Below are 11,432 nucleotides of genomic sequence, written 5' to 3'. Positions count from 1 at the left end.
TTAAAAAATACTAGCAGTAAAAGATGCATTATGTACTGCATGGTAGACGAGCTGCACTCCGTGAATGCTCTGTAACAGCCTTAGCTTTGTTTCCCCCTTTTATGTCTCTCGCACACCCAGATGCTCTCCCTCCTGTGTTATTTCACAGTGAGCTGACTTTGTTCATTAACTATTAGTCCGTCTCCTTCACGGCACAAAGGACAGGTCTTATTTTTGACATAAAAGAGGATCTCTGAGAATTAGCCCCACAGTTGAGAACTAAAGGAAGAGGTCCCCTTTATAGTCTATTTATCCTTTCAGCCAGAGAGCTCTTTAACAAGACAAGCTTCCAAATAAGGGAAAGAAAGAAGGCAGACCTACTGTCCATCAGTGTGAACACAAGATATGGAAGGCATTAGTCATCTGACCTTAAAGGGTTAATTTATTTGCAGTGCCAGTGTTTCTATCTAGAATTATCTATAGAATTATGTGACTGTGTTGCTAGTTAATTCTGTCTACTGGCATAAAAAACATGAGTGAGGTTGAAAAGCTTAAAAGCTTTTATAGCTGCCGGACTGGAAAACTAAATCTTTTCCGGAGACAAAAGTGGATATAGACATAGACAGAGCAACACTGGGTGTCTGCAGAGTGCATCGATTTGTTTGTCAATGAAGTTAAACAGCCAATTGTCAGTCTTAGGCTACTGTATCATATACCTAGCAAAATGTCTTTTTTCACTACTTTGCATTGTCTAAATAAATAATATGTTCACCAGAAGGTTACAAGAAATTAAAAGTATGTAATAGCCGCACAGCTCTGGCTTTATTATCTTGTTTGTTTAAACCCTGTTTGACTGATATACATGTAACCTTCTCAGATCTCACAGTGAATACAGAGTTATTATTAACATAAATAGGAGAGACTGCAACAATAAGATTTAATGGTTTAAAAACAAACCTGCCCTCCTCTGACTAACAATCTGAACTCTGAATTAACCTTCAGACTTACAATCACACCCTAATCACCATCAACAAGAGTCAAAGAGAATAATATCTGAGCTCGTTGCAGGTCCCAAAACACCTCTTCACAGATTCTCCTGCAGAGAAAAGGAAAGACAAGAAACACGGAGCTGATGAGAGGAAGGAAAGAACCCTTCTGGACCCCACTTGAAGCACTGTGGCCTGTCTACAAATCTTTTTAATGCTTTAAATTTCTTCCTTTTGTGGCAACTGAGATAGCATAAGCTGATGTCAGGTTATTAGCGAGGAAAAAGCCCCTACGGAGATTAGGGGAAGGAGGAGGGCGGAGCAGAGATGTGAGAGAGAATAGACCGGCCTTCCTGCTTTAGAAGTAATAATAACAACAACAACAAAAAAGTCACATAAAATGAACCAAAACAAAAAGAACAAAACTATGTGCAAACTTCTCTCATATAAATAGACTACAGTCACTGCATTGTAGAGCACCATGGGAGACAGGAGGAGGTTAGAGAGGTGTGTGTCTGTGTGTGTGTTTGAAAATGTAAGACATAAGTTACGCTCGCGTCTAGTTTGTGTGTATGTATCATTACAGTATTTGCATGGATCTACTACCACAGAGCTGCAGGAGCCACTGAGCACAGAGACTGGAGACAGATGGATCACTGGGAAGAGGGCTAGATTAGAGGAGGAGGGGGCATCTAAGGTTTAAATCAAGTTCAGCGTTCAAAGACCTAACATCAGGGGTCAGACCCAGTCCTGAAGTGAGCGTTTGCAGTGCACCAGCAGGCGTGGTGCCCCTTTGCTCTGCAGCGTGTTGATGATGGCATAGATCAGTCCCAGGATGCACAGCACCAGGACCAGTGGGATGGTTACCATCAGGATGCTCATGGTCCGCTCTTGGCTGTCGTCCACCTTCAGTACCACATCCACCTCATTGGTCTTCTCCTCACGTCCCTCGCGAGAGTCTTGATCTTTGTCACCGTCTGAGCCTTTGTCTTTGTCCGTTCCCCCGCGATCTGTTCCGTCCCGGTCTTTGCCCTTGTCGCCGTCACGTCCTGCGTCGGGGTTAAATGGCGGGCGGCTTACGTCTGGGTATTTGCGGCCCGAGTCTGTGTCCGTGTCTCTGTCGGGATCCAGGTCCACGCTGCAGCCCATGAAATCTCTCAGGATGGATTTTGGATAGCCCGGTTCGCTTTTCATACGGTGGTTGTCAAACTTCCAGTACTTGGAACCCTTATAGAAGTAGGTGTATGCTGAAATATAAATGGAGAAAACATGAGCCCACAAAGAATGTTAAAGCATGACTAAAAGAATAATTAGAGTTTTTGAGAGATCTTTAAAGAGTTACCAGATAACTGACAGCTGTACGTGATTAAACAAGATATTTGTACATCTTAGAGAGAATAACAGTCTGTATTTGTTCCCCATTAGAGAGAAGTAGGTGGTTTCTCCATAATTTGAAGGTTTATACTGAGCTACGCTAACATGATCATTTAAAAAAAAAAATCTAAATTATATTGAGCCTCTTGGCAAAAAAATAAGATTAATATATTTATCAAAAAGTCAAACTGTTGCTTTAATAACTTCAATATTTTACTCTAAATTCTCTCTGTGTTCAGTTGAGGCAATTAAAATTACTCAAGTGGCTACTGTCAGTCCAATAATTGCTTATTTCTAACATATCTGCAAAGAAAAAGAACTCCCCACCCAGAATGTTCAATAAATCCAATCATAGCAAAGCTCAAAATCACCTTTTTTGGATTATTATAGTATTAAAATCAATAAAACTAACAAGCTGAGGGACTTCAATGAGGCAATCAGATGAAGAATCCCTGTTTGCACTCTCTTAATCAACAAAGAGGTGGAAGTACAAACTGTATGCTATAAAAGTATGCAGTTTTGGTCTAGTTTTCATCTATTATTTATGAATTGATGTTGCTTTTGAACACCATTCAACTGAAGAACAGCCACTAAGGACAGCACGTTTTATGAAATCAGTGATTTCATAAATTATCTCAAGAAGAGTGTGCACAGCAACTCTTAATAGAAGTCAGCTACCAAGTTAAACAAATAGTGAGCAAAAAATAATTCAAATTGACAAGAATAGAATTCAAAATAATTCAATTACATGAAACTCATAAACTATAAATTTGCGTCCCTAGGAGTCAAGACACTGAATCACTCCTCTCCAATAATGCACAGTAAAGCCAGAAGCATTTCACATGTCAGTTCAAAATCACACCCACACCCTCCCCCATCTCCTGATGACTGACCACACCCTGATTCTTTGTTTCAGGCATGTCTCAGTCTGCCACAGACCCTCTTCTCCCCTTTCCAAACACAAACACATACACAGAAACCACACCGCTCACCTCCATCATCGCTGAGGAAGGCCCCCTTGGGATTAGAGGGCACTGACGTTCCCCAGACACTGATTGACTTCGGGTAGCCTCTGTCAGCTGAGCGAGACTGCTCGTTGAAGCGCCAGTACCTGAAGACAGAAAGCGGGAGAAGGTTGATACTGTTTATCAACTGTCTAAACAAGAACAGAGCAGACGTCTTCCTCAGTACACTACATGCTGGGTCTGCACAGAGTGCATATCACAGTACCGCTTCCACAGAATACTTGTAGTTCTGTGAGTTAATATGCTGTGAGCGTTCTGTACACATAAACCTTCAGGGCGTGTATTTTCATGCACCAAAGTCAAACCACTCACTTCATGGTAGTGAAAATAAAGTATGTTTGACATGAGCTTTTCTGCACAGTGGTACGGTTACGGGCTGTAGTTCAGTTAAAAATAGTTCCTACATCAATCAGCTCACAACAAGGTTTATGGATGGCTTCTGAGTAACTGAAACATGATTTCCAAAAGGAGTAGATTTTTATTCTATATAGAATAAAAACAGATGAGTGAAAAAAAGGCTGTTCTTACAGTTTTATTTCTGCTGGTATTTGGTCATAAAATCTAGGGAGTCAATGTCTGAAATCCATCTCACATCAGCCAGGATGAGAGTGAATTCACTACAATCATGATACTGATATCATGATAGTGACAGAGGAAAAGTCTGTGGACTGCCAAAATGAGTAAGATTCATCATTTATGGAGCATGACGGTCTGTACTAGATGTCGTAGCAATTTAGCATCTAACTGGTGAGATATTCCAGTCTGGAACAAAGCTGAACCAATCAACAAATTGCTGTTGACCTTTGTAGCTGGGACGAGTGCAAGTTGATCACTAGGTTTTTCAAGACATTGCTGCCCTCAATAAAAACAGAATGCAATAATTTGCTCATAAACACTAATTTTATTAACAACAGAACACAAAGTATCAAATTCTTAAATTGACACATTTCACTGTTTCATGAAAAAGCTAATTTTGAATTTGAGGACATTAATATATCTCGGAAAAAATGCAGCGAGAGCAATAAAGGGCTGGAAATGCAAGTAGGACTAAGAAAAAACAGGTGAAGCAACTAATTAGGCTAACGGACAACAGATTGGTAACATGACTGTGTACCAGGAGAGCCTAAAGGCATCAAAAGGCACCATTAGCACTGAAAGTTTTCTACAGTTTTTACAGAAACAAATGTTCCCACCAGATGCCCTTTTTTTGTTTTTTAAGGGAAGAAATTCTATATTTCAAGAAGACAATGTTAAACTGCATACTGCATCTCTTACAAAGGGAGGTTTTGTAGTAGAAGTGTCTGGGTGTTGAACTGGGCTGCCTGCAGTCACCAGCTAAAAACGTTTGGCACATCATGAAACCAACAGTACAACACAGAAGGCCCAGGACTGTTGAGCAGCTCATATCCCACGTCACACAAGAGTGGGACGATATTCCTCTCTGAAAATTTCAGCAAGCGGTCTCTCATGAGTCTGTAAACGTCGGTTCCCACACATTTGTGGACTGTTGTTAAACAAAGGAGATGCTACACAGTGATAAACATGACCCTATTGTGTTTAACACTCCTTAGATTAAACATTTGATTTGTCAAGTGACCCTGCAAGAACTTGCCAAAAGCAACCAAACTACTGATATCCTTTTAATGCAATATACTCACAGTTCAGTGTCACTCAGACAGAGTATAGGGCTATATTACCTGTCTCCTTGAAAGAAGTAAGTGTAGCCGGATGGCTCCCACCAGATGGCTGTATCTATTCGGTCGTAGGGAATATCTATACCATAATCGACTAGCTCAAGTGGGTAGCCTGGTTCCAGGTTAGCCTCTCTGAAAAGCCAGAATCTGTTTCCTGAGGAGAGGAGAGAAATTTTATGTGATGCTTTCTGATGTATACATTGGAGCATTCCCCTATCCACTCTTACCCTTATATGGAAAATGTTACCACACACAATCACATTGTATATGACATATATATGGTTACCCACACATCATAAACCTTCGAGAATGCTCATGCACACATGTTTAATTTGCTAGCAATTACGGATAAGAACAGTCCCACAAACCAAGCCAGCATTTACACACACTTGTAAATAATAAGAATGCAATAATGGATTATTGGCAAGCAATCAAAAAAAAACTTAGCAGAAGTGAGTACGACATCCCTGATTACAGAGTTTGGGTTTGGCCTGTAATTATGCACAAGGAGTGGCTTGTCTCATGTCAGGCTAAAGCACATTTTGTTGCTGAAGGCAACGTTTTATTGTTTCTCACAGTATCTGACAGGGGGACTGTGTTTCACCATTACATCTCCTTTTGGCTTCATTCTGCCTTTCCCTCACCCGCCCATCCATCCACCCACTTCTGGCCCCTTGCTCCTCATTTAAAAAGAAAGCTCTACACTCAGCATCTGGATAGAACAAGAGGTTGACGCAATGCTTCCCAGGGTTCCTGCGGTGCACAGCCCTCATGTAAAATCCCATGACTTACTCCACAGCTTTTCAAGGCAATGCCAGAGCACTTCAGTGACATAAAAATCCGATGCCTTTTTTTCCCCTGGAAATCTTTTTCTACAGGGATGAATGTTGTTTCTATTACAGCTGGCCTTGTTTTGGACCAGAGCAGCAGGGAAACCTCTGGGTAACACAACAGCTGTGCAACTGGCTTACAGTAAAGATTTACTTTACCGCACTACAGTAAATCAGTACAATACAAACATCAATTCATCCATGTATTACTGTATTTCAGAGAATGCACAGATGCAGGATATTTGTACAACAGCAGAATATCGTAAGACTTTGTGTTTTGGCTTAAGCGATGAGCTCGAATGTAGAAATTGGGCAGTGATGAAAAAATGTACCCAGGAGCCTTACAGGTTGATTGAAGGGCTGGTGGAGCGGTAGAAACAGCAATTTTTCTGCATGAGCAGATCTCTAGACTGTGTGTCAGGGTTTCTTTACTGTCTCCATTGTGCTTTAGTTTGATTTGTCAGGCTGGCTTTTCTGTGCTTCTAGTTTCTAGTTTGGATATAAAATAATAAACAAAAAACAGTTCAGTTTATTGCTAATGTAAAAACATGTACAGTGTTAATATTTGGTGTCTGAATTAAAACAGTTGCCATAACTATTACTCAAAACCACATTTCAGATCCCAAAATCACCAAAGGAAGAAAATCCTTTTGGGCCATTATTTGTAGCTACAACGGTCGAGACTACTATAATCCAGAGTTTATAACAAAACATGTCTTAGCTGGAGCCACAAAATTCATCAGCATTGACACACAATTTAAGTGAAACCTGTTTTAGTATTTCAATTCAAAGTAGTAGCACATAATATTGCTCATTAATCACAAAGATATGTCACTGAGTCAAAGTATCATGAAAACTTAGGATTGAGTTGAGGTGGGTTGAGAAGTGGCTTGCAGATGCACCATAAAGAGCGCAGGCGATATGAGGTTTGGATTTTGGAGGTGTTGAATGGTATCAGCTGATGTGGGCTTGTCTTAAGATCAGCTGGTTGTGCCTGAAGCTGTGCTTGTTTCTTGGCCCATGATTGAAAACTCTATTTCACAAGTCTGCAAGAACTTGTGCACAACAGTGATGAGTGATTGCTTTAGTCACCACCAGAGAAAGTAAATGCATTGACTGATGCGATGGGTTTAAATACAGGTGTTCATAATAGGCATCCTATTGTTGTGCTTGTCCCCCTTAATCTTATACTCTGCCAGTTTCCTTTCTTCCCTCCCTCTTTCCTCTTCCTTTGTCTCACTCTTCCTTTGCTTAATGGCTTCTCGCCAAATGTCATGCAGAGTCTTGCCGATGACATCATTCTCCTCATTATCAACAGCTGCCTGAAAGCCCGAAGCACCCAGAATCAAGCAGCCGAGTTCTTCTTTTTTCATTCAACTTTATTCGCTGTTGTAAAAGACAAGCTGCTCTCAGAGTCTGTGCCAAAATAATGAGCTGTTCTAAAAAAGATTAATACTCAGCATGGTGAACACATTATGTACTGTTGCTTTCTTAAGGAAGTGGGACTAAGGATATCTTCAACATTATCTGTAGAAGATAGAAAAAGCTGCAGTCAGTTTTACTGCTCATATAATGGACTGAAACTGTACTCGGGTTGTAAAAAAGAAACCAGATGTGAGGGTTTTTTTGTTTTCTATGCACGAGAGTGCACATGTTTATGTGAGATATATTTATGGTCCATATGTCCAGAAAAAGTAAATACCTGATCTATAAAGGTGAAACAAATAGAATATTTCAACTTTGACATTAGCAAGACAGACTGATTTATGATAACACCTGGACCTACACACTAGATACAGATGTGTTTATCTCACATCGCTTATCTTCTTTATCTAACTTTTATCTTTTTATTTTTTAAACTGCATAACCTGGAATTACTTTCTCAAGCCTGGATGCCTTGTTATAAATGCCCAATGCATGAATTCTTTTATTATGAATTTTGACCTTAACCTTTGACCTCTACAATCTGATCAGTTCAGCCTTGAGTCTAAGTGAATGGTTGTGCCAAATTAAATAAATAAATAAATTCCTCCAGTCATTCATTAGCACATTCGTGATTGGGATGGATGTGCGGTCAAAGGGACCCTGACCTTTGACCTCTTTTTACCAAAATCTAATCAGTCATCTCCGCTGTTTCCACTGATTGTTGGAGGCTGAAAACTGCAAGCTTACATCCACTAATATGCATTTTTCTTTACAGTTACTAAGCAATAAACTGAATTAATCCCATTTGACTTCTCATATTTGGTATCAAGGTGACATAAATCCTTTACAAAAAGAGAATACATGTAAGAATAGTAACAGCATGAGTGTGCAAGACAAGTCATCATAGTCATCATTTACAGAATAGGAAGCATGCATCCATCGGTATGTGCACCAGTATTATCTGCTTACCTTTAAAGAAGACGAACCTGCCATCATGTCTCTCATATGCAGCATCAATGTCGCCAGGGAGACCCCTCCAAAAGTGACCGATTGGCATGGGGTAGTTATCCAGAACCCTGTTCCTACGCACACGCCAGAACCAGCGGCCCTGAGGGGACACAGTACGAAAGTTTGGCTTAGTTTCTTATCTTTTCAGTTAGTTTTAAGAACTCGCTCCTAGCTGAGACTCAAGGAAATACAATGACTGCGAAGTAAATCGATGACAGGAGTGCAGGAGGGGAAAAGCTTCATATCACATCCTTAGCTTTAAAAACAATTCTATTCAGAGAACATGCAAAAAGACACAATAAGAAATATTTTCTCAAGTCATCCATGCAGTCACCCCAGCTGAGGTCACATACACTGTTGCTTTTTTGTCCTCTATGCCAAGCAAACTGAGCTCTGCAGGATAATTAGTCCAGAATGTACAATAAACTAACAATAGCAGAACACTAGCAGGCTAATAATAGTCAGTCTCTGCTCTGCTGGTTTTATCATGTTCCCTCACTGCAGTCTCTCTGTTGATCAGTCTGCCATGAGATGCACTTTAATAAAGAACTGTGGTGTTTGTTCGTCACGTCAGTGACACAAAACAAAGAAATAGAAAATGCATATTTTTACCCTTCATGACACTTTCGTTAGTGAACACTCATATCTACTGCAAACAAGCAGCAGACAGAGTTTAACCAGCAGCCCCTCGACTCATTCATAACTGGTGAGTCAGTAGCCCTGTTTGTCCTGGATGCTATAACAGTAAAATGCTGGGTGCTGCTTCTTTCTGGCAAGCACTGCTAGTTTTGTCCTTCATGCAGGACACACTCGCAGACAGCACGGCGCGGCACAGAACAGAACACACTGGAGATGTGTTGGTGAGTGAGACAGAACAGGGCTGAATCCAACTGGATGCTCAACCGTTTGTCTGGTCGGACAGCTCCTTTCCTACAGAATTAACCATATTAGAGCAGATCTCAGTGTGGGAGTTTCATTACTGAGAACTGCTCAGTGTGCTGGCTCTCTTTATGTCGAGACCTTCTGCTGTGAAGTGGACAAAAGAAAGAAACTTTTCCTGAAGAATGACAGCACCTTTTTTCCTTTAATGAACAGGACTCCATAGAGAAAAGAGTGGAACTGGTGTGCTCCGAATTACTCCTACTCATTCAGGGAGCAATTTTGTCTGTGCAGAATAATAGCAGAGAAAACCAATGTCATATAATTTATTTGAATTTGGACGAAAGCTGACCGACAGACAAATGTTTCCACGCATAAAGCCACACTGTCCTCGGCTAAAAATGAAGAAATAAAGACGACTGTATTATAATATTACAACCTTGCAATTAACTTTCAGGCCAAGCTGGGGAGGAGTGATAGAGAGAAATTTGAATAAATGATAATTACAGCTCAAAATCAACAAACCTTGATATAACCACATGCATTAATCTAACCATGAATATATATTTATTGCTTTTTGTCTGCATTTGCTCTGATCAGGTAATTTCTATTTTTGAAGCTCATTAAGAACTGGTTAATTTTGGACAATGAATAATAATGTCTCATGACGTTAATGAAACCCATGAAGACAGACATTAACGTCTGCGATGAAACCCAAGAGTACAAATATAACTGCTTGACCATGTGTAGCATATGTCCAGCCAGTCAGATTTCAGAGTGTGTAATGACTGGTCAGTGTCGCACACACTTAAGAGTCCAAGACAGGAGCTATTCATAGACTGATCTGAGTACTTGGGGAGGGAGGGGGGGTGCAGTGGTCTGCTGTGTGGACTACAAAGCAAATGAAAGATCCCACAAGCAAGAAATATTCACATCTGTGTGTTTTTTCAGCTCTGCAAACACCCCAGATCAAGTTTGCTATCTACAGCTGCTGTGAGCCCTAATGCTTCAGTTCAATGTCAGACGTCAAAACAGCAGAGCAACATTTCTGGAGGTGAAACTGAGGCTTCTTTAAAGTAAAGCCTGCATGTCCCCTGCCCCACTCAGTATAATATCTGCAGCTCTCTTCACTAGTCAATGCTATCAACACTGGACACCTTTTCTGGCCTCTCCCATGGAAACACGTAATTACTTATCTTTGCAGAGCTGCACTATGTATAAACCAACGCCAGAAAAAAGAAGATCTGAAATGGATGGGAGGAAATGGAGCCCTACTTGCTGCTGAAAGTTCAATAAATTCAATTGAACACACAGCACCTGCACAGTGAAAAAGTACTGGAAAAGCTGATTAAATAATATCAAAATACCCATATAATAAATAATGAGAGAGGAGCTGCAGCCAATAACACGATCAGTTTAAATACTAGCATCTACAAGACAAATCTCATAAAGGTTAAGACTCAGTTAATATCTAACTGCTGCCGCAGCTAATGTTTTGTGTGGGCCCAGAGGCTCTTTAAACACCTGACCAACCCTCAAACCCTTTTAACTGTTCTCAGTCTCATAAAAGAACACCAGCTCCGTGGGTTTACAATCCACAAGCACCTGATTGAAAACAGACCCCTTGTTGGCTGCGTACACGCCATTTGTCGTAACTCGTTTCTCAGGAAAATAATAACTAATATATTGAAACGGTGGAGTTGTCATGAAAGCTCCTTTCCTGGAAGATGACTTAATTTCCAAGGAAGGTCATACTTGGAAATAAACTCATGGTGGCAGAACTTTTCCATGTATTGCTTAATGAAGCACCCTGAAGCAGCTGCTATGATTTGGCGTTATATGCATAAAATTGAATTTAATTGAATTTAATGTTCACCACTTTACAAAGACTCTCAATTTCTTAATCCGCAAACCATTTACCTTGAAGACAAACATCTCTCCTCGGAGCATAGCAACAGTGTCAAAGTTTCCCTCACAGATATTGGGTCCATAATGATCTGGCCTTTCGGTGGTCCTGGGCCTATCAGGTTGCCGAGGAGGTGTTTGAGGTGGTCTGGGCTCTGGGCGACGTGGTGCAACTGTAGGCAAGGCCTGGGTGGGACTGCTGTCAGGAGGACCTTCAGGAAGTCACAGACACAATACTTTAAACTGAGTGGATAACTGGTCACAATTTAATATCAAGAATAAGATTTCATGTCTGCATCATTTAAAAGATACGTGTGAGGATGAAAA

At 40.6% G+C, this 11,432-nt stretch overlaps 1 protein-coding gene across 1 annotated transcript in view; it reads right to left on the bottom strand.

Moving 5' to 3' along the window:
- Positions 1–779: 779 nt before the first annotated feature.
- Positions 780–11,432, bottom strand: part of mmp15b (matrix metallopeptidase 15b) — a 30,300-nt gene continuing 19,647 nt past the window's right edge. Inside the window, exons 6-10 of the mRNA XM_026175777.1 lie at positions 11,121–11,317; positions 8,283–8,421; positions 5,062–5,212; positions 3,332–3,450; positions 780–2,212 (exon numbers count right to left, since the gene is read on the bottom strand). Coding sequence (XP_026031562.1) covers positions 1,704–2,212; positions 3,332–3,450; positions 5,062–5,212; positions 8,283–8,421; positions 11,121–11,317 — 1,115 coding nt within the window. The 3' untranslated portion in view covers positions 780–1,703. The remainder of the gene's footprint in view (positions 2,213–3,331; positions 3,451–5,061; positions 5,213–8,282; positions 8,422–11,120; positions 11,318–11,432) is intronic.

The sequence above is a fragment of the Astatotilapia calliptera genome, chromosome 1 (assembly GCF_900246225.1).
Source record: "Astatotilapia calliptera chromosome 1, fAstCal1.2, whole genome shotgun sequence".
Classification (NCBI taxonomy): domain Eukaryota; kingdom Metazoa; phylum Chordata; class Actinopteri; order Cichliformes; family Cichlidae; genus Astatotilapia; species Astatotilapia calliptera.
Note: the sequence above shows the minus strand (reverse complement) of the source record. Positions and strands in the feature narration are given on the sequence as shown.